At 33.2% G+C, this 25,923-nt stretch overlaps 1 protein-coding gene across 2 annotated transcripts in view; it reads right to left on the bottom strand.

Moving 5' to 3' along the window:
• LOC145242054 (protocadherin alpha-6-like) overlaps positions 1-25,923 on the bottom strand; it is a 191,502-nt gene that overhangs the window by 98,834 nt on the left and 66,745 nt on the right. For both annotated transcript variants that reach the window (XM_080104949.1, XM_080104950.1), the window contains exon 2: positions 14,712-17,186. In XM_080104949.1, the coding sequence (XP_079961075.1) occupies positions 14,712-17,114 (2,403 nt within the window). In that variant the 5' untranslated portion in view covers positions 17,115-17,186. The remainder of the gene's footprint in view (positions 1-14,711; positions 17,187-25,923) is intronic.

The raw sequence follows: 25,923 nt of genomic DNA, 5'->3' as shown, positions 1-25,923 counted from the left end.
ATCTCCTTTGATCTCATCTTCTCTTTTTCTATATCACCCAGGATTTCTCTATTTTCCATTGAAACATCGTCATTGTTTTATGTTCTTGGTTTAAACGCTGCCGGCTGGAGTTAACTCTAACCTCTTCTTCAATCTCTTTGCATAAAACTTTATCTGGGTCTTATTGGGCTGAATGGGCAATAACCCGCTTCCTCTTTTCAAAGATGTGTTTGAATCTAAATTACTTTTAACAAAACTTTATTGAAAACAATTATAACATTATAAAATATGTAAGAAACTCATTAAACTACTATAAAATACATAAAGAGGATTAAAACATTATTAAGTGTTATACAATATATAAAGAGAATCACAGCATTATAAAATATGAACTATTATAGGCGATTATAACTTGAATTACTATAAAATAGATCAAAAGAAGTGTGGCATTATAAAATAGATCAAAAGAAGTTTGGCATTATAAAATACTATTTAATATTTAAAGAGAATTATTGAATTATAAAATATACAATATATACAGAGAATCATAACAGTGTAATACAATAAAATATATGAAGAGAATCAAATGCTATATAATATATACAGAACACCATAGCATTTTAAAATTCAATAATGTATATGTAGGTAAACAATTATAACAAACTCCTATAAAATATTGACCTTTACTTCTGATCTTAAATGGAACACATACATCAAGTCTGTGGCCAAGGTCGCTGGGAAAATGGTGGGATCCTTCTACCGCTCCAGAAGATATCTCACTAATGATGCAATTCTCTATCTATATAAGAGCCAAGTACGTCCAAAGATGGAGTACTGCTGCCACATCTGGGCAGGAGCTGCTAAAAACAGCCTATCCTGCATTGACAGAGTACAAAATAGACTTCGTGGCTTAGTGGGGGATGCCCTTTTCTCTTCTCTGCAACCTCTTTCCCACAGACGAGACGTAGCGAGCCTATCTTTGTTCTATCGTTATTTTCATGGCAAGTGATCGCCTGAGCTCCATTCTCTGGTTCCCCCTCGCCAATCATTTTCAAAAAACACCCGACTAGCTGAAACCACTGTCAATAATTTTCCCCATTCCTTATCTGTGCTTAAATCAAAACGTAGATTCCACAAACAAAGCTTCTTTCTTAGAACTGCACGCCTGTGGAACTCTGTTCTGCTTGCCTGTTTCCCTCCCGACTTCAACCTGGATGTCTTCAAGTCCAACACAAACAAATTCCTGATGAACCGCCCCCCCCCCTAAGTAATGACACCTTATCAATTCTCCAATACTATTGCTACACTATCCCATTGAATACTGTACACATAATAACCCTTATCCTCGAGTAGCCATTGGGCCTTGATAAGTAGTGATTTCCATGTAAAAAAAAAAATAGAAAAAGCAGTAGAAAATTAAAGTTATAGCATAACATAAAGAAAATCATTGCATTATTATATCCTATAAAAGATATAAACAACTAAAAAGTTATACACTTCATTAAAATATATAAAGACAAATATAGCATTATAAACCACTATAAAACATAAAAAAATTATAGCATTATAAAATACTGTGACATATTTATAGGGAATTATAAAATGATAAATTATTCGGGATCATTGTAAAGAGTTAACTAAACTTAATTGGAGAGCACGTTTCTCATCAACGAATTCGAATTCATTAAACAAGAAACTCTCCATAGACTAATGTAACTTATGGTAATACTGTGTATTCTTTCCGTCCCAGTGGCATCGATGACGTATGATAGTCACCTAATCGATCATGTCAGTTTGTTTAGACGTTCCGAACTTTACAGCTTGATGAAAATGGTGTGACCTTATGTTGAAGGTTTGACTTATTTCAGACATTATACACACACACACACACACACACACACACACACACACACACACACATATATATATATGTATATATATATATATATATATATATATATATATATATATATATATATATATATATAAAAGTTTTAACCGGAAATTACTATCATTACAATTTGTACATATATCACACATTGCAAGGAGGGTCTACAATACTGTGAAACTTTTGTACTTTTTAATAAATTCAAAGATGGTGGACGCCCAAATAATTCAAAGCAATGATATATATATATATATATATATATATATATATATATATATATATATATATATATATATATATATATATATATATATGGTGGTTAAATTTTAAATTCTGAAAAAACAACATATAGACATATATATTCGATTTAAGAATTTATTGTATTGTATTGCTTTGTCAAACAATAAATTCTTAAATCGAATATATGTGTCTATATGTTGTTTTTTCAGAATTTAAATCGAATATATGTGTCTATATGTTGTTTTTTCAGAATTTAAATCGAATATATCTGTCTATATGTTGTTTTTTCAGAATTTAAATCGAATATATGTGTCTTTATGTTTTTTTTTTCAGAATTTAAATCGAATATATGTGTCTACATGTTGTTTTTTCAGAATTTAAATCGAATATATATGTCTATATGTTTTTTTTCAGAATTTAAATCGAATATATGTGTCTATATGTTGTTTTTCCAGAATTTAAATCGAATATATATGTATATATGTTTTTTTTTCAGAATTTAAATCGAATATATGTGTCTATATGTTGTTTTTCCAGAATTTAAATCGAATATATATGTATATATGTTGTTTTTCAGAATTTAAATCGAATATATGTGTTTATATGTTGTTTTTTCAGAATTTAAATCGAATATATGTGTCTATATGTTGTTTTTTCAGAATTTAAATCGAATATATGTGTCTGTACGTTGTTTTTTCAGAATTTAAATCGAATATATGTGTCTATATGTTGTTTTTTCAGAATTTAAATCGAATATATGTGTCTATATGTTGTTTTTCCAGAATTTAAATCGAATATATGTGTCTATATGTTGTTTTTTTCAGAATTTAAATCGAATATATGTGTCTATATGTTGTTTTTTTCAGTTTCAGCATTTAAAATTTAACCACCAAACTTATATATTGCTCTATTCTTAAATATTGAGCTTTTCCTATTGGCTAGGATTACCTTGAAAATATTTCTTCAAGTAATATCTATCAGGATTTTTCATCTAAATTCTATCAGTGTCTTATCTCGCTTATATATATATATATATATATATATATATATATATATATATATATATATATATAAAGTAATCTATAAAATATATATGGCGATTAAGCTACACTATATGGCCACTAAGCTAGTTCTAAAACAGATCCTTTGTTCGATAAAATGCATGCCCATTGGCTGATAGGAGGGGGCGCGGTGGATACTGAAAAGCTGATTGGCTAACTAGAAATCCTCAACATATATAAAAACAAGGAGCAACCACAAAATTCGCGCATAAGCTTGACGAATCCTACAGTGGATGAAACGCAGAATATTCAGTGTAGCTTAATCGCCATATATACTTTATAAATTACTAACTAGCTCTACCTACGTATTGAGCACTTTTGAAGGAAATACTTAAAGTTTACGCATAAATCTATACTTTCGTATATTAAATTTGTGTGAGTAAATGAAGTAGTTATATATATATATAAATATATATATATATATATATATATATATATATAGAGAGAGAGAGAGAGAGAGAGAGAGAGAGAGAGGGAAAGACAGAGAGAGATACGTTTTTGAAAACATTGATAGGTTAGCCTAATTAATCTGGACCCCCCCCCCGCAAAAAAATCTAATATTCTGAAATATTTTAGTTCTTGTGTTTCACCAACACTGCTGGCAAACTATGATTTAATACACAGTTTTGTTTTTAAATCCACGAAACAATGTTTCATGGTAAACAACTGATGATCCTTGAAATAACATTAGGACTATTGTGAATTTGAGAAAGCATATTAATTCAGCGATTGCATGAAACAGCCAAAATAATTTATTTAATTTTTTATATATTTTATTTTTTATAAATGTATTTCTTCCACTCACGAGGTCATACTCTTACTACACACCCACTCACGCCAAAAGGCAACCAAAAATTGTTGATGCCCATAGCATTCTATCTTTCGCATTTGCTTCTCACCAAAATGTATACGTGTATAGGGCAGATGGACTATTGCAGGTGTTTGGCTTAAGAAACAATTGATGTCACCTCCAGAGTGTCAGGATGCATATTGTACCTGGTGTCATCTTGTTTCGGGGGAACGGGGGGGGACAGGGTCATCTATTTCAATTGATTTGAATGAAGATCAAATACAAAAGAAGACTCCGAAAGCTACTAAAATTCCTTGGAGGATAATTTAAGAACTGTAACTTTAATCATACTACCAATCATAAGCAAGTGATGATAAAAAAAAACAAAAAAAAACAAAACAAAAAAAACGTGTTCAATAGTTTTGAAATTTTTTAGATAACGACTTATTATTTGTATTATTCACATTCTTTCGATTACTGTTCTCATCTTGTTTCCTATAATAATGTGATGCCAAAGTTGAAAAGCTAGCAATCTTCTTATGTTGTTAAAAAGGAACATTTCTGTTTCTGAAAACGAAAAATGAGCACTTTCCATTTCTGCAAGTAATATAGTTTATCAACTTACAAAGTCTCTGGTTTACAATGATGCTAATATTCTCCACGTTCACAAACACGATTCTAATTTCAATGTCTCGTTTGTCTCCTTATGGTAGATACTAGTTAGCTTCACCGGTCCTGATCACTTCACAAATTTCTTTAAAAACTTCTGAGTTTCAGATATTTGGATTATTCCGACTACTATTCTTATCTTGAGTGTTTTTTTCACCACATCTCTGTCGATGTAACCTCCGACCTTTATATATATATATATATATATATATATATATATATATATATATATATATATATATATATATATATATATATAGCAAAAATACCCGTCGTTAATTGGGTTCAAAAACAGCCGTCAGAAAATGGATTCTGATTTATGAAAGTATGATAGGTTATGAAAAGGAAGGGTTGTAAAGAGATAGCTTCGAATTTGGGGGTATCAAAACCAAAGCAAAATATGATGAAAGTAAAAATAAAATAGATAAACCCCATAATTTATTATACCATACCTGTTCACACTGAAGCACTTATCACAATATTCTGTGGATCTATATTAAAAAACCTTCTAAACTTTGTGACATATTTCCATTCTATGGAGGTCAGGCGCGAACGAACACCCCATAATTTTATTATACTATATTTCTTCAACCTGAAACATAATTATCAAAGTATACTTACGCAGATACATATGAAAAGTCTTTATTAAAGTTTGTGCCTATTTCAATTCTATGGAGGCCAGGCACGAACGCAGACCCCACAATTTTATTATACCATTCCTATTTAAGTTAAAACATACTTACCAAAGTATTCTTATGTACGTCTATACCAAAAACACCTGTAAACGTTTTTTTAAATTTTAAAATTTTTCATTTCCATACTTTGTGGACCAGGCGCGAACGCAGACCCCACAATTTTAATGAACCACTGTTCTGCCAGATCAAACATACCCATTCCTGTGTCTTGATACATCTTCTATCATTATATGTAATTAGTTTTTTAAAATAGTCAACCATATAGGAGCCTATTCGTGACCACACACACACACACACACATACATACACACATACATGCGCACATTCAGCTTCATATTATATATATATATATATATATATATATATATATATATATATATATATATATATATATATATGTACACAGATGCAACTAGATATATAGATATATGTGCGTACATGAATTAAAATATATGCATAAATGTAAAAGTTGGCATGTGTAGTGTAATGGATTCTGACACAGAATATGGAATCGTCCAGATGAATTCAAATCCCATGTGATCTATCCTACTGTGTGTTCACTTACATGCCAATACCAGAGGGAAAGGCATGAACACCTTCATTCCTCTATAGGTAAAATAGCAATTCGTCTGTGAGTCACTTGGTATGAATTAATTACAAGCATTGTGTTTCAGTATGAAATAATCTAAAATTTCTTTTATATGAAATTAACTAGAAGAATAGTAACCATATGTTGATATTGCACAATAAGTAGAATAAAAGCAACCACACACACACACACACACACACACACACACACACACACACACACACACACACACACACACACACACATATATATATATATATATATCCTGATGCTTTTGAATCATTTAAGATAAACCAGACTATATTAATAAAGGAAATCCAAAACTATATTAGCAATGTATAAAATGTATTTATAATTACATATAATAAATTTATAGATATAATAAATAATAAAAAAAAAAATGTATATATGTAAAAATAAAATATTTTTAACCTTTATATATCTAATTTTAAATAAATAAGAATGTAAATATACAAACTACTAATTATAGTGGGGGTGATAAGTAGTTAAATGGATTAATCCAAATCTTATAAATACAAGACTGATAAATTAAAAAATGTATCCATTTTAAATGTGGAAATCGATGAATCGCACAGGTAAGAAATTCATTTTATACTATGAAAAGGTTAGTAATTGCAATTAAGAATAGGAAATTGGATCAAATTTTTGTAACATGTCTTCTTCCTAAGATTAAGGGTGGTGGTGTTTGATCAACACTGCTGGGGAGCCATGATGTAATATACTGTTTTGTTTTTAAATATCCGAAACAGTGTTTCATGGTAAACAACTGATGATCCCTTGAAAAATAAAAAAAATTGGTATTATAGTAAATTCGAGAGAGTTGATGCAGTGATTGCAGGTGATTAAATGACTTACTGACTAGATGGGTTGTTTTTTAACGAATGATAAAAAGTAATTTTTTGTATAGTTTCAAATGTTAAAAACTTCAAAGACTATATATATATATATATATATATATATATATATATATATATATATATATATATTTATATATATATATATATATAAAGTGACCTGGCAAGGTCACAGGGGAGAAAACCGAAGTAGCAAAACTGAAGCCACTATATATATATACAAATGTAAATTTGGGTATATTTTATTGGTTTGAAATAGGACGAAACTACATGAAAATTTGCTGGCTTTTTGAAGATTATAATACTATTCTATGATTGAAATTATATGAAAATTGGTAAAAAAAGAACCTATATTTTCAAACCAATAAAATATGCTCAAATTTGCCTACATTTGTATATATAGTGTCATACAAGCCGGCTTCAGTTTCGCTGCTTCGGTTGTTTCCCCTGTAACCTTGCTAGGCCACTAATTTATATATTAAAATACTAACAGTTCAGCCCGGATTTGCTTGGGTCCTATGTACGGTTTATAACTTTATGTGCATATGTATACATATATAATCAAATGTTTGACTCATATCCAGGTAACCTATATCTAAAATTTGAAGTGTTTAGACCCAAAATTGGTGGAGGCGTTTGGTAGACTCTGCAAAGGTCAACTCTTTCAACTTTGAACTCTTGGCAGCCAAATTTTCGCCCCCAAACCCATTAAAAAGGCTGCTGCATGTCTGATTACCCTTTATGTAAAATTTCAAATTTTTAGACACAAAAGTGACTGAATAGTTTGCTAGAGACGGTAAAGGTGAAATCTTTTTAACTTTGACCCCTTGGCAGCTAAATTTTCGGCTTAAAAATGATTAAAAAAGCTTGCTCTATGTCTGAATACACTTTATGTAAAATTTCAAATACTTAGACCAAAAAGTAATTTGGTAGAGACCGCAAAGGTCAAACATTTTTAACTTTGATCCCAATTTTGACCCCTTAACATTTATTGTTTTGGGTTCAAATCAAATTAAAACGTTTGATCCATGTCAAGTACCCTATATCTAAAATTTCAAGTGTTTAAACCGAAAATTTGTGGAGGAGTTATGTAGATTTTTCAAAGGTCAATTCGTTGGACTTTGACCCCTTGACAGCCAAAATTCTGTCCGAAAACCGATCAATAAGATTTTCCCAAATCTTAATGCCCCTTATGTCAAATTTCAAGTCTGTTGACTGAAAATTGACAGAGTAGTTTGGTAGGGAAATGCACACACACACACACACACACACACACACAGACACACAGAGACAATTTCACGTTTATTGATATATAGATTTAAATCTTTCATGCAGAATTCGTTAAAGTTATTATTCTTTTCCGATGCTATCCAGTTGTGCATTCTATTGCTTCGGATGAAGAATCGGATTACATTAAGAATATTGCTTGGATGGAGATCAGACTGGCTACTGAAAAGTTTGAGCATGGCGTTTTTATGGTGAATAAATCTTGGGGCCAAGCATTTGCATCTTGACTTATTGAATTACTGGAAGGACTATCCAGATGGAGAGTTGTTAGCGTTATATACTAATACTACACAAATTGATGACAGATGATACGTGAATAGTTATCAAAATTTATTTAAACAATGATTCGTTTCTAGGATCGTAAAACGTTTTAGATTTAAAAGACTATCATAAGAATATCAAAAGAATATCAAGCTTCTATCAGGACGACAAGAAAGTTTCTGCGATTTTTAACTTTAAACTTCAGATGAACAAACAAAATTTTATTGATCGAAATAAGTACGATTACAATCAACACACTTTTGCCAATGCGAAACAAGTGTATTTATGCGAATAACGTAAAAATCTTGCGTTCTGGTGGCGATGAAGTTGCTGAAGGCGTTTTTGATATCGTTTAATTTTTTTAAGCATTTCTCATGCAGAAAGTTTTGAGATGCTTGAAAAAGTGATAGTCGGTAGGTGAGAAGTTTGGAGAGTACGGTGGACGAGTTAGAGTTTTGTAAACCAATTCGTTCAACTTCTGCAGGGTTGGTTTAGCAATGTGCGGTCAGGTATTGTCATAGAGGAGAATTGGACCCTTTCTGTTGAGTAATGCTGGGTGTTGTTGTCGAAGTTTCTGATGCATTTTTTTCCATTTGTTGAAAGTACTTCACCGCCATAATGGTTTTGCCTGCATTCAAAAACCTGTAATGGATGAGACCTTTTGGTGCAACTCTGGCTTCAGGAATTATTGTGGAGCTTCATCAGCGTCTATCCACTGAGCTGAGCATCACCAGTTGTTGTAAAGAACGTACTGTTCATTGCAGTCACAACCCGGTCAAGAAACGAGTCGTTCTTGTTGTGTAAAAGAAGAGAAGATGACACTTCATAACTGCATTTCTTTTTGTTGTTGTTCAATTTCTGAGGCACCCGTTTATCAAGTTTTTATTTTGCATTTCCAATCTCTTTCAAGAGAAATCATTGTATACGTTATGTCTAATTCAAAAGCAAGTTCTCGAACAGTTGTGCATGGATTGAGTTAAGCTAAGGCTTTTAATTGATCACTGTCAGCATCTGATGGCCGACCACTATGCTCATCATCTTCAAGACTAATTTAAATGATTAGATAGAGTAAAGTTAGTATAGGTATTATAACCAAAACTTATTTGAAAGTACATCATTTGAGATCGTAATTAAAAATTCAGCAAGAACTTTCTTCTCAACCTAATATAACTAAAGAATCCAATCACGATTTCAATCTAAAAATCTTGGTCCTAACCAAGAAAAAATATTATCTATAAAAAGGCAAACGTACTTATAGTTGAAACTCAGACAATAAATCTAAGATTCTCTGTCTGTACATAATGTAAACGCAGATTCCATGAACAAAGCTTCTTTCCCAGAAATGCCCGCCCTTGGAACATTGTTCTGCTGGCATGCTTCCTGGCTAGATACAACATGGTATCCTTCAAATCTAATGTAAACAAGTTCTTGTTAAGTCGTCCTCATAAATAATCAAATTCCATGCAATTTACATCATTAACAATTACTTCACTTCACCTTACATTCATGAACCCTTATCCTCGAGTGGCCTTCGGGTCTTGTTAAGTGGTGACCCCAAGTAAAAAATAAAAAAAAACTTGAGTTATATGTCTGTCTCAGCTCATCTTATTAAATTACTTCAAGTACAATGTGACATAGCTTCAAAAGTGGAATAATGTCAAACTGTTCGAGTTTGAATGTTCAATCCTTACTCCATGTGATAACAACTGGAATAGCATAACTAATGGACAATTAAGTAGTCAGTTCAGTTCTATATTCTGTATAGCTACTTGGAACTCCTCTTGTGTGATCATGTCAATGACCTTTGTCACAGCCTCTTTCATCTCCTCAATTGTCTCATAACGACAGCCTCTAAGGTTTTCATTGAGCTTAAGAAGTAACCCAAAGTCACCGAAAGCAAGGTTTGAACTATAGGAAGGTTGAGGAACTGTCTTGATGCCTATTTTAATCAAAAAGTCTGTGACAAGAAAGGAGTTGCAGACTGGTGCATTCACATCTCAAGTCCCTCGTGAATAATTGTGTGTACAGTTCTCACGTTAGCATCAAACTGTGCACTTATTGTTTATAGACACACGACGGTCCTTATCCATAAAATTCTTTATTTGGCCAATAAACTCTCGTGTTCGGACTTCTTTATTCCTTCCACACTTCCATTTGAAGGCTACCATGTTGTATTCAACTGGGAAGCATGCCAGCGGAACAATGTTCCAAGGACGTTAGTTCTGGGAAAGAAGCTTTGTTTATGGAATCTGCGTTTATATTTAGGCACAGATAGAGAGTGGGAAAAATCATATATAATCGTTCACAGACTCCCTGCCTTCTTTGAATCTCTTATGCCACTCAAAAACTGATGCTTGATTCATGCATGATGCTCCAAAAGCAGTCTAAAGCATTCCATATATTTCTGTGGCATTTTTTCCAAGTTTAAAACAGAATTTTACTGCATATTGTTTTTCTAAATGCGTTCACCTCCAGATGGCATTTTTGAAATTCACCAACTGTGGCACTCAGACTTTGTTAGGGTGTATTCCAATTCCTGCTCTAGCTGTTCATTTAAACCTGAAATCATAAATGTTGGCCAGTCATCTCATAAGATGTAAAGCAATAGCACACTGAATTTACAAGAGTCTATCACAATTTTAAATGTGTGTACAAAAAAGTCTGGAAATTGAAGGCACCTCACACTTCTGATACGAGGGGTATGTTCAATATTTCGAATGGAACTAATCGTTAAACAGTAAACATATAAAACAAACACACATGCACAAAAAACTTGAGAACTTATCGGATCTCTGAATTTAGTATATATATATATATAGAGAGAGAGAGAGAGAGAGAGAAAGTTAGAGAGAGAGAGAGAGAGAGAGAGAAATATATTCTTTGATAACTTCATGGTATATATAGGCATATATATACATACACACATATAAATATACATATATACACATACAACCCACAAATTTTTATATATATATATATATATATATATATATATATATATATATATATATACATGTTGACTCTTAGTGGTGCACTAATTCTTCAATCTTTGTAATAAGCTTCTTTCTTTAATATTGCGACTGATACGCAATACCTGTGTATACTTCAAAGGATGCAATAAATCATTGTTCATCGAAATAGAAATAGATAAAAACGTTTCTCATATCTTTACATTGCGATGCCAAGTTGATGTACTTATATATCGACTTGTTCAGCGTTGCATGCATTTCTATAAGCCTTTGCATTCTTCAACACTTCAACCTCCGATGATTTGCCTGCAGAAATCCGTATTCACATAAGCATGTCATTATCTATGCTTTTCCTAAGAACCTTTGTCAAACATGTTAGCGAGATAGCCTCAGATTGAATAAGCCGGATGGAAGAAATCACTTACATCAAGTATCTCTTATTAGCTACGTCACAAGAAGGGAACAAATTGTTTCAGTTTTTTTTTTTTAGATGAGAACCAATAATTTAGATTATTTGGATTATTCGGACTACTATTCTCATCTCGGTTGTTACTTTCGAAATGTTTCGACCGATGTAACTTCCAATCTACTATAAGAGTATCATTTTGAACTTAGAAATGTTTATGTTGAACTCGGGAATCTGCATGGAGAAGATACATCGTGAGTCTGCTTCTGTTCTATCGCTATTTTCATGGCAAGTGCTCGACTGAACTCCAATCTATGCCCTCCCCTTTGCCAAACTTTCATAAAAACCACTCGACTAGTTACACCTAATATATATTATTCTCCCCACTCTCTAGCTGTGCCTAAATGTAAAGGCAGATTCCATAAACAAAGCTTCTTTCCCAAAACTGCCCGTCTTTGGAACATTGTTCCGCTGGCATGTTTCCCAGTTGAATACAATATGGTAGCCTTCAAATCTAATGTAAACAAGTTCCTGTTAAGCCGTCCTCATAAATAATCAAATTCTACCCAATTTACACCATAAGTAATTACTACGCCACCACCTTACATTCATTAACCCTTATCCTCAAGTAGCCTTCGGCCTTGATAAGTGGTTACTCCCAAGTGAAAAAAAAGGACTGAGCCTTTCAAAATTCTGTATAGGTTTTCTGAATTCGACATAAAAATAAAAAAAAACAAGTTAAAAAAAAAACATAAAACAAAAAGATTCAAAAAACAAGAAAATACATAAAACACAAAGATACATAAAACAAGAAGATACATAAAACCCGATTAAAAACAAAATAAAACAGAAAAGAATTATTTGGATTATTCTTATTTTGGATGTTTTTATTTTTAGATGAAGCTTAATGTAATCTCTGACCATCTTTAGGTTTATCTTTTCAAACTTGGGAATCTTTTTGTCGACACTTTTCACATTGTTGAATCAATAAAAAAGAAAAAAAAAGAAATGTTTACGTCCAGAGGGCACACATCAGCATGCCCGAGAAATTTATGCCGATTTTTATTCCATGTTTCGACACCTTAGAACATGCCAAATCATCAGCAGATATAGTATCTTTACATTTCCAATTAGAGCTATCTCTTGTGAAAAGAAAGTTAAAATTTTATTTAACCTGTGTTTATTTTGGAGACCTTTGCAAAGATTTGGAAGATTGCAAGACCCATTCCAGGCATTTGGTCCTTTTCTACATTTAGAAAGTTACTTACGTCTGAAAGTATCCCGTTACTCTACAAGGCCACCATTCGTATGGAGTATTGTTGTCACATTTTGGGCTGGTGCACTAGCATATTAGACAGGGTTCAAAAGAGAGTCACCAACCTAATGTCAAATAGGCTTCAACCTCTGTCCTATCAATGAAATGTTGCATCCCTCTGCCTGTTTTACAAGTATTTTAATGGTAGGTACTCCGACGAACTACATGTCCTTGTACTCCCTCGGCATAAATACCTCCGACAAACCTGACAAGCAGCAAAATCCCACCCTTACACAGTAAAGATACCAGAAAGCATTCTATTATAATAGTTGCTTCCTAGGACTGCTAGACTTTGGAATTTCTCTCCGGGTCCCTGCTTTCCTGACTGTACTGATATGCAGAAGTTCAAGTGTAATGTAAACAGATATCTTACTACTCAACTCCCTACATAGTCTACCTAAAAAAATGTGTCCCAGATAGTAGCCCCTACATCAAAGTGGCACTCTGCTTTATTTGGGGTGAAAATGCAAACAAAAACAAAAAAAAAAGGAAGGCAAAAATGGCCACCACACAATAAAAAGATGTGCAGAGTATAGCCGTCAGAACCAAAGTTGTTTGCAAAGTTTGGAATTGAAGATTTTATACCTGAATGGTGACGACGCTTATGCAGATCATCGTCTACAAATGATGACCGAATGAAGATATGAATTGAGAATCAAACATAACATAAATTCTAGCAGAAAACTTAGCAGAGGAAAATCCACCATTCACGAGCATTTGCTTAAATATTTAGTAGCATTTTTTTTTTTTACTTGCTTTAAATTTTGGCACAAGCTTTGTAGACAATTCGATATTTTCTGGATTTTTTTTTTTTTTTTGTGAAATAGATTTTTTTTCCAATGCATTTGATATTTTGATACAATTTATATCACATTCAGAAAAGCAAAATAAAAAAAACAAATATAGTATTAATTCAGACAAATATATAAAATAAATAAATAAAGACGAACAGCAAAGATTAATTACTTGGATAAAACAACATCTTTTTTTTGGTCCCCCGACAAAAGGAGAGTGAACCTGTAAATTCACCCTTGTCCGTTCGTCCGTTCGTCCGTTCATCTTCCCGCACTTTTCTCAATAACTATGCCTTGTTTCTCTTGGCTTTTAAGTTTCTGAAGAAGCTATAAACTGTACAAAGATGCCACATAAAGTTTGTAAAGTAAATATTCGTAAATAGTTAATGTAATTTTATCATATGTTCTACAGAATTGGCAGTCTCAGTTTTTTTTATACATACTATTATGGCATGTGTTTTTCAGAATTGTCTGATCTATTCCTTGATTCTTTATTTCCAACTCGTTTGGTTCGTTGATTTTGTAGTCTTTACTAATTCGCAGCTTTTATATCTTATTATAATATTTTTTTTTATTCCATTAGTCTTTCCCCCCCCCCAAAACTGTGATCTTGTGAAACTTTCTTATTGATAACTCTTGTCCTCCAAACTATGACCTTTTCAAGAGTAAGATAAGTAGGTAGCTCCTGTCTTTGCGATAATCATCTTTTGTTCTTTTTAGCTCCTTACATCAAGTGGCTTCATGCTTTGTCTGGGGATATTTCGATTAAAAGAAACCAGTCTGTGAGTATATGTATATTAATTGAACTCTCCAGCTCTTTTCAGTGTTTGGTGAATGCATTTAAAAAAAAAACAAAATTAGATGAAACATAAAAGAAAGATAAAAGTGCTTACCTTATGAGAAAGGTCATTCGATGTTGACGGCTTAAGTGGTAAGGAGGATCCCCTTTTCTTATTTCCGAGCTCCTCCTCAGTGTCGATCGCTGAATGGGTGCTGGTGCCGGTTTTGTCCGAGTTTGTTCTTAACACGGGGACATTCGGCAAAGAATTCGCATGGTTTGAAGGACACATCAAATGTCTCTGTTCACTGATGTATCTACGGCTAGAATGGTTGGCATCATCTTTGTGCTGCCCGTTGGACCAGTCACTGCAGCGAATGATTGATATAGAAAGCGAAGCTGTGATGATCACAGACGCCGTCACAGCGATCAGCACAATGACTATAGCTAAGTTAAGGTTTATTTTATCATTTGTGTGTATGTAGACAGTGTTTTTTATTTCGGATGACGTCTTGTTGCTCACCGTTAGTGTCAAGAATATACTGGTGGTGGCGGACAAGACGGGCGACCCACTGTCTTTTGCGATAAATCCGAGATCGTAAGAACCCGAGTCTTGATGCGTAAGCGTCCGAGTGAAAGATAATAAGCCGGTGTAATGATTTACGGTGAATAGTTGCTTATCATTGCCAGACGTTATCTCATATTTTAAGAAAGCATTCTCTCGACTGTCGCTGTCCGAGGCCTTTAGGACAGTGATGTTTTTTGTATGGTGGGGGTAATAGACAAGATCCATAGTAAAAGGGTTCACACTCGGGTATGTAAAATATGGGGCATTGTCGTTCTCGTCTCGAACTTCTACTACAATATTTACCGTGTTGTTTAGTGGTGGTTTGCCTCTGTCTTTTACCATGACTTTGAACTTGTATGTATCCTGAAATTCGTGGTCTAGGGACACGATTGTAGTGATTAATCCTGAGCCGGATATCTGGAATGGCAGGAACTGCTTGTTGTTGGTAAGTAGAGAATACGTCAACTTACCGCCCAGTCCTAGATCGGAATCGGTTGCGTTAATCGTTCCAACATGTATCTTTGAATCTTGGTTTTCTTTTATGCGGAATTTATATGTTTCCTTGGCAAACTGAGGTCTGACGTCATTAACATCCACGACTTTAATTGAAAATGACGTAACCGCATGTAAAGGGGGTGAACCTTTATCTTGGCAGCTGATGGTGATCTCATGATGGTCTTCGATCTCTCGGTCCACTGTATTCTTAATGGTGATCTTGTATTTCTTGGTTCCGAGACTTTGAAGCTGAAACTTATCATGGTGGAGGTCGCAGTTAACCTCACCATTCACCCCGGCATCATGGTCTGTGATTTTAACATATGCAATGAAACTTCCGACTTCCATGTTTTCTGCTATACTTGCCATGTTTTCGTTTTGGGAAGTGACAAAGTTCACGTCGATGACTGGAGCATTGTTCTGCTGATTGATTACATGTACCAGGACCTCGGCAAATGCACTCAAAGGGGGGCTACCCCCATCCGTCGCCTTCACATATAACTTGTGTGTCAACTTCTGTCCTGCTGAGAACTTTTTGCGTAAGAAAATCTCCCCTGTTTTCCCGTTTAGTTTGAAGTGCATTTTCACTGTGTCGGAAGTTTGTGAGCTGAAGTGATATGTCACTTTGCCTTTTTGGTCGGAATCCATATCTTTTGCAAACAAAATGGCTACTGGCGACATGTCGTTGACCTTATTTTCAATGGAGACATTATACACCTTTTTTGAAAAGACTGGAGTGTTATCATTGATGTCTGTGACAGTGATATAAACATCGAGGATTGCCTGCTTTGGTGGAGATCCTCCATCCTTGGCAATGACTTGAATGATGTAAGCATCTTTCGCCTCCCTGTCAAGCCTCTCTTCAAGGTTGATGCCCAGTTCTGATGTACCGTCCGCATTTTGTGATATAGACAGCGTGAAAGGTTCGTTTATGTTCTTTCGCAGCTGGTAAGTGATCTGTGAATTCTCGATCCCAACGTCTTTATCGAACGCGCTGGGAAGAGACTTCCTCATGCCTTTCCAGTCTCCTTCCGAGTAGGAAATGTTCACCCTCTTTACTGGGAAGGACGGTTTGTTATCGTTTATATCCTTGATTATTATCTTGATTTCCAGGACTCGTAAGAAAGCATTCGCTTTCTTAACAGCCACTTCGACTGTTTCTGCGCATTCAACACGACGCGTACACAATGACTCTGCATCCAGCACCTTAGCCGTATATAGCTTCCCAGTCTTTGAAATATTGATGCCACTATCACCTACAGAGCCTCGACGTTTAAATTGGCTGAAGGTGATCAGATTGTAATCCTGCGGAGAAATTGTGTCCATAAGGTTCGTGTCGGCAGCAATGTCACCAACGTAGGTATTGGGGCTTTTCTCTTCATCTACATAGTAGGTCAGGTCAGCACACAGATAATGCTGAACAAGGGACAGTATGACACATGCTTTTAAGAACATTTTTCAAGTTTTCTTTTTCTCTGTTCTGATTTCAGAGCAAATGTTTCTTCATTTGTATATCTCTATGTGTACCTGAAATGAAAAAAAGAAAGAAAAAAGTATTGAGATAATTTATCTTCTATATTATATATATATATATATATATATATATATATATATATATATATATATATATATATATATATATATAAAATGAACTCATTTTTTCCTGTCTGATTTTGACATTAATAGGATTAAAAAATCAAGATATTTCATGCAAATATAATATGCACAAACGGCAGAACAATAGCTGAGGTGTGTTATAGGCTTATTATTTCTCAAATTCCTCGATAATCTTAGATTTCTATACTTTTTCTGCTGAGAAGTCACGGCCAAAATCGGTTAAGATCAATGGAAGTGGTAAAATATTTTCTCTCTAATAAATTCCTCCTCCCCCTGCCACCACTTAACACCGTTTGGGGATCGTTCACAAGGAACAGTTGAGAAGAGAACACCGGTTTGGCTTCGTAGTTCTTTCATGTGAAGTTATTTAAAATCACTAAACTAAGCTGCAGTGCTCTGTGGCGTAGTGGTTAGCTTGCTGGACAATTCACATTATATTTTCACGTTCGCGCCGACCTACCGTAGTCGTTTTTTTTTTTTTTTTTCCTAAACAACTGGAATGGACTTTTCTTGGTGGCCGAACTGTTAACGTTGCAGATGTTTTTTTTTTTTTCACACTTTATTTTCCTACTTTTACTCATGACTCCGGGTTTGATCCTTCCTACTTACCTACCATAACCTTTTTTAAAACTCCCCCCCCGTCCCGGAAACAAACACTCGGGCAACGCCGGGTACCCCCGCTAGTATTGGAATAAATACCACTGTGATTAAAGGCATATTAAATTGTTTTATCCAACAGGACAGAAGGAAGTGATTTCTGACATTGCACAGCTTACATTATATCTATTTTTTTTCTGAGTTTTTAACTTTAAAACCTTCTGGTATTATAATGCCATAGAGAGCATAAGTACATTAACATACCGTTTCTCATTAGATCACTGAAGTTAAGCAACGTTGAGCCTGCCCATTGCTAAGTCGGTGATCATTTGGTAAGACCAGGTACTGTATGTCCTCTGAAGGCTATTCTTGTCCAATACATGCTGCATGAAACTATGCAGTACTCCCACGACTTTTGATGCTTAAGGGACACTCAGATCTCGACATGTTTTGCCAACTTTTCTGAACACAGTAGTATTATTTTGAGAATCAGATTTGACTGTTACTGAATATTTTCTTATGTTCCTTACTGTTGCAAAATTTTTGATTCATAATGGGGGTATGGTCCCCCACAGTTGGGAGATTCTATTTATAAACGCTGCTGCTAGGAACTGACGAATCAAATTGATTCACGTTCTGCTACCAACCAATCAGAAACCAGAATTGCTCCATAAAATAATTTTTTAGCAACCTTGCATATGCAAACACGGGAAGAATCCTTTGCTTTTTGGCTACAAAATTATAAAGTCAGGAACAGCTGTACAGATAAGCTGTCTACTGAGAACTCGTCATCTCCAGAATTTATATAGAACAACTAACCATCGGAAACTCTTCTGAAACTAAACATAGCTTTCAGCTCAAGACTTACGATCTCTGATGTTTCTATTGACATTTTTCTGCAGACTTTTGCGTGGATTATTTGGAATAATTTGGATCTTTCGTCATTCTGATAGAAGAAGTGGTTAACTATAACAGCTTAAATTAACCGTGAGTGCTGTGAAGTTTTCCAGAAACATGTATGAAAATTATTTTGTTTCGAAATTCTCACTAAATCATAAAATGATATCACCTTTATTTATTTATTTATTTATTTATTTATTTATTTATTTATTAAACCATTTGTAAATATAGCTCTACTGCAATTAAAAATAAATATTCCTCTTTGCTTTCGAAATCTTATATATAAAAGTCTATATGTCTGTCTCCATATTTTCAAACTCTATCTCCTCCGAAACTAAAGATCGCTCAAATAATTGGATTTTTATGGGCCATTCGTTTATGAGTCTTTTACCGGTTAAAATAGATTTTAAGGAGTCAAAAATGGATCAAAATTGAAACAAATCGTTATACATTTTGTACATTAATCTTAGTTTATTTGCAATTTTTAATTTTTTTTATGAGTTCGGTTTCGATTCTAGCTGATGACAGCCAAATACTTTTTTTTTTTTTTTACTTTTGGAATCATGACTCTATAATAATATATACGAAATCTGGACAAATTAAAATAGCATATTAAAGCGTATTCTACGACCTGGCAAAGCCGGGCGCCCCCACTAGTAGTAATATATATATATATATATATATATATATATATATATATATATATATATATATATATATATATATATATATATATGGCAGTATAAAAATATACCCTTGACAAGTAGCTACATATTTATGTTTCATTCTCTAGGGAACGTTAGTATTTTATTCCAAAGGAACTCACCAGGCACACACACACACACACACACACACACACACACACATATATATGCATATATATATATATATATATATATATATATATATATATATATTGCATGTATATTTGTGAAATTGTTTCTTTCTGAAAAGGCTTTTGTGTACATTAACAAAACCGCGTTGACTTTGTAGCATCTTAAACAGAAAAACAATTTCCACCTAAAGAAATTTTTTCAAAAGTAAAAAAAAAGACAGTTCATTATCATTATCAGTTTATAGTTTTGCTATTTTTCTCTTGGGCCATTTTTTATTATTATTATTCATTCAGTTCGCTTTATTTTCAAACAAAGAATGTTCGTTTTTCGACTTCCAGTCGGTCCGCCCCCGCCCCACCTCTCCCGTTCATCACCTATCTCCATCTTGAGATACGCCTTTTTCTCTTATGTCGTAAAAGTTCTTTCTTTCTTCACCATAACATTTATATAACAGCATTTTGTTTTTGACAAAAAAGCAACAACAAAAAACAACAAAAAATGCAACGATAACACATTTTTAAAAGGTAAAAAAAAAAATAACCAAATTGGAATTCTTTTCTGAATACTGAATGAGCTTTGTAGTTGAGAAAATTTGTTACATAGTGAAAAAAAAAGACATTTTCATTTTTCTTATGTTTGTTGTCGTTTTTTATAATTTTTAAATGTATGTTTCCAGTTTCAACGTCCGTAGTTTATATTCTAAATTTAAATTTCATGCAAGATGAAAGGTCGGTTTAAAAAGGAAGAAAGAATTAAAAGTTGTTTTTCTGGCTGGGAACAAAACAAAAAATGAAACAAAGAATCGTGTTAAGATTGAATATCGGGTTTCAGCAAACACGATGTTGTTAGAACTCTCTCTCTCTCTCTCTCTCTCTCTCTCTCTCTCTCTCTCTCTCTCTCTCTTTCTCTCTTTCTCTCTCTCTCCTCTTTTTCTCTCTCACATATATATATATATATATATATATATATATATATATATATATATATATAATATATTAAGACCTTTAAACTATGCTATACGTTAGTCATGGAAAAATATTTTCTCCTCTAAAATTATAAAATGTTCTTTAACATTTTTTAATTGTCAAAATTTTTTCTTGTCTGATGAGATCAATAATGGCCGATGCGGTCTGCACACCGTAGCAAAATATGACTATATTTGCATAAAGAAAATTATATATATATATATATATATATATATATATATATATATATATATATATATATATATATATATATATACGCACACACATATATATACACATATATATATACACACACATATATATATATATGCGAATATTTTACACTTTGTTTACACGACTCCTTATTAAATCAGAAGCTTTGTTATGATATAACAGCAGAATATATAACACAAGATGACCACTCACTAAATACAAGTTCTTTTTGTTCTTACTGTATTTTACGTATTACATTGTTATGCATATTTCGCTGGGAACCCTTCTGGTTGTTTTCTGATGAGTTCACAGAATGAAATATCCAATGTAGATTATTGATTATTTCCCGTGTACGAAAGAGATCTATAAAATCTCAAAAAATGAAATGTACTGAATTTTTTTTTAATTTCATTTAGAAAAAAAATGATTGGTAAAATAAACAAATCATTGCACTTTAGAATATAGCAAAATTTATATATATATATATATATATATATATATATATATATATATATATATATATATACATTCATATATAACATTACATAATATATATGTGCATGCATACGGCATAATCGCGTTGACACGCCGGTTCTCGTCAAATCACTGAAGTTTAGCAACGTTGAGCCTGGTTACTATCAAATGGGTGACTATTTGGGAATTCTACGCGCTGCATGTGCTCTCCGTTATTTCAGCATTTGTTTCTGGTCGTCCTGTACAGACACCTCACTTGCCAATGTCGACTCAGGAGAGGTGTGGTTGGAAATTGCGCACTTCCTGCCATCAAACATTTCACGAGCAGGCACCTCTTCGTGGGTATCCATAGTCTGTCAAAGATTAAAGGAGCCTGTGTTTTCTTTTTTATGTGCATGCATATCAAACGTTATATATATATGTGTGTATCGGTCCATGTATAATTATAGACATACATCTATCTATATATCAGTATGTACATATATTTCTCTCAATATATGCGTGTGTGTGTGTGTGTGAGAGAGAGAGAGAGAGCATTAAGGGAGCAGACTGATACAATGATAAGCATGTTAGTTCCAAATGCGTTTGATGAATTGATACTTGATTCTGACTATCTTTATCATTAGTCTTGTGGTGGCACACATTCATTTGCATATGTGGATAGTAATTACACATAAATAGGAAGACTCAGTTAGTCTGAGTGTGTGTTCACCAGAAGCCACCGAAGGCCGCCGAGAGCAGATATGTTTCTCCAGCAAAGACTCTCTTATTTGACACCATTATGTAAATATCCTGTAAATATACCTTTTTCTAATACACTTCTTATTTGATCTACCTTTGTTTGTTGAGTCGTCATTTGTATTGCTTTCTACGTTACTTGTTTCAGCCTGCAAACTTAACAATTAGCATGGATTTTAATTTAGTGGCACCATTAAAACGATCGATGACTATGTAGAAAAATAAATTCTGGAGTACAAAAGGTCGCTCATTTTAATGGTACTACCGTCTTCGTAGCTCTTCAACATTTTGAGTAAAAAAAGCAGGAGGCTTTATTTTTTAAACAATCCTGGTACACACACACATACACACACACACACACACATATATATATGTTAATATATATATATATATATATATATATATATATATACATATATATATATATATATATATATATATATATATATATATATATATGTATATACGAGGTGCCTTCAACAAGTTTCCAGACTGGAAGTTTTCAGCACTTTTATTGATAGTACACACGTGAAACTCTAGTCTCCTTTGAAGTAATCTCCTCTGGCTGCAATGCACTTGTTGTACCGTTCTAACAACTTCTGGAAAGACCCACAGAAGTCCACATTTGTGAGCGTATCGTCACAGCCTCTTTCATCTCCTCAGTTGTCTCATAACGACAGTCTCTAAGGTTTTACTTGACCCTAGGGAATAACCAAAAGTCACATGGAGCAATGTTTAGACGATAGGTAGGGTGAGGAACCGACTTGATGCCCATTTTCTATTCTGCGATAAGGATGGAGTTGTGTTCTAGTGCACGAAATTCTTTATTTAGCCAATAAACTATGGGGTTCTGACTTCCTTGACTCCTCCACCTCTCACCATCCCTCACGGACTTATTTTCTTCTTTGAATATCTTATGCCACTCAAAAACGGATGCTCGATTCATACAAGATGGTCCAAAAGCAGTCTGAAGCATTCCATACGTTTCTGTGACATGTTTTTTTCCAAGTTTAAGACAGAATTTTACTGCATATCATTCTTCTAAAGTGTCTTCACGTTCAGATTACATTTTTGAAATTCACCAGCTCTAAAAATCAGTCTTTAGTAAGGTGTATTCCAATTCCTGCTGTAGCTGTCCATTAGAACCTGAAATCATAAAAAACGTCTAGAAGTTTATTGAAGGCACCTCATATGACATAATCACATCGACACATCAATTCTCATCAGAAGCAACGATGAGCTTAGTCAGTACCAAATGGGTGATCATTTGGGAAAAGCAGGTGTTGTATGTGTTCATTTATCTTGGCATTGTTTCCAGTCGTCATGAATTTCTACTTGTCACTACTATTTTAACACACACACACACACACACACACACACACACACACACATATCTATATCTATATATCTCTATATAAACATATATATATATATATATATATAACTACTTCATTTACTCACATAAAATTAATATACGAAAGAATAAATTGATGCGTAAACTTCAAAAGTGCTCAATACGTAGGTAGAGCTAGTTAGTAAGTTATAAAATATATATGTCGATTAAGCTACACTGATTATTCCGCGTTTCATCCACTCTAGGACTCTTTCATAAAAAGCCTGAAGAGTCCTAGTGATGATGAAACGCGGAATATTCAGTGTAGCTTAATCACCATATATATTTTATAACTTACTATATATATATATATATATATATATATATATATATATATATATATATATATATATATATATATATTAATTTTAAATTTTATATTCAGCCACTCTGATGAGTCGTAGACGACGAAACACGTGTCAGTGGATAATTACATTTTAAACATAATATATACCGCTCCCCATGTGGGGGGTACCAAATTGGTTAAAAGGGAAAATTATTCCTAGCTCGCATTTAGGTAAAAATGCGCTTTCGTAAATAATTGAATTCATTCAAAACATATCGCTAAAACCAAAACAAACAATATATATATATATATATATATATATATATATATATATATATATATAGAGAGAGAGAGAGAGAGAGAGAGAGAGAGAGAGAGAGAGAGAAAGAGAGAAAGAGAATAAACTCATCCAAACCGGAAAAAAGCTGAATCAAGACCGGAAACCTTGCGCACACTGACAGCTCAATGTCCTTTCAGATAGAGCTTTAGGACAATAATGTATCTCTACAATTATATGAATGCAACTTTGTCTATGTGTGAGTTCGTTCTTTACTCCGAAACGGCTGGACAGATTTTCTTTAAAATTTACAGAAATTTAGTGTATAAGTTTGGGGGTGATCTTAATAAAGTTTTGTCTCAGAATACCCCCGATAATTACCGATAATCGATAATTGAAACTTATTTTAATTTATCTACAATCGGTAAAGCCATTTTTTCAATATCGTCGCTTAGCAACAATGATAGAACAACGGGTCGTGAAAATTCTACTGCGGGTTGATAGCATGTTTTTTTTTTTTTTTTTTTTTTTTGCATGACATGGTCTGTAGGTTCAAACTCCGCACGTAAATTTCTTAATTTTTTTTCATTAACTGCAAAGAATTTTATAAGACTTGAAAATTTACGTGTTTTTTGTTTGGTTGTTTTCTTTTGCATGACATGGTGTGTAAGTTCAAACCCCGCACGTAAATTTCTTAATATTTTTTTTTTGTTAACTGGAAAGTTTATGTAAAATAATTTTATAAAAGGGATAGTAAGTTCTTTAGAGTGCAATGCGGAATAACATATATTTTGAACTAAGTTACTGTATGGAGGCATGTGAAGCTTTCTCCTGGGAGATTTCACGGATTTCGATGACAATAAAAATATAGCAGGAAAAATATATTTGTTGATCATTATTCAATCCCAGGCAACGTCGGGTCTCACTGCTCGTATACCTATAAAAGTGAGAATGTGTGTGTGTGTGTGCGCGCGCACGCGCGTGTGTGAGTACACTTCTCAACCAATATAGTCAACGAATTTTTGATCTACAAACTTGATATTTGGTATATGGAGTATACACACATGTGGAAAACTTTTTAATCTGTTTTCATCGGAAAAAAAAAGATACTAAGGGGTCAAAATCGGAAAATTGGAATGCAGGGGTAATCGAATGTTCATCTGTTTTAAACTGTTTCACGACTGCACATGCGCTTCCTTATGTTAAGTACAACTTGGTTTGAAAACACTTTTTAAATATTATGTCAAGCTGGTCTAATGGTTATCACTGTCTTTAAGTTTTGGTTTCGATCTTAGCTTGAGTATTTTTATTTACTTACAAGAAATGAGATGTTTTTTAAAAAAACATAATACTCACATATGTCTCGGTTTTTTTCTGCATTTTTATTTTTACTTCTTCTTTTTAAAATTTTTATTATTATTACAGAATTTAATGATACGTTTAATACCTACGGTATTTCTGTTCATAATTAATAGGAATTCTGCATTAATTAAAATATAATATTTATGCGTATTTTACGATCGGGCAACGCCGGGAGTCCTGCTTGTAAATAATAAGTGACATATAAAAAAAAAAAAACGGAATTTCTATGAATAGACACACAATGATTATTATTTTAGTAGGTTATGAAATATTTCAGATTGAAACGAACCGCTCTTCCTACTAAAACCACCATTATCCTTAATCCCCAGCAATATGGGTAAAGTGCTTAATAGATTTCAGTGTTTCATAAACTTGTGTAGATTCGAATTTAATAAAAGTGAAACCGCCGCAGATAATCTGAAAGGATGGCATGTAACTTCCACTCTCATCAAAAGCCATTTTTGTTTATGTGTACGTAATGCATTCCGATTCGACTTTAGGAGCTCTAAGCCGCAACCTCGCAATCATTCAAATGCAGCAACGCATGCGCATGTTTGTTTGCCAAAATGCCTCGCTTTAACTCGTCTTCTAATCACTTAAAGCAGA

Source organism: Euprymna scolopes, chromosome 21 (genome assembly GCF_053919585.1).
Source record: "Euprymna scolopes isolate OS-2025 chromosome 21, ASM5391958v1, whole genome shotgun sequence".
NCBI lineage: Eukaryota > Metazoa > Mollusca > Cephalopoda > Sepiida > Sepiolidae > Euprymna > Euprymna scolopes.
This window is presented reverse-complemented; position numbering and strand designations above follow the sequence as displayed.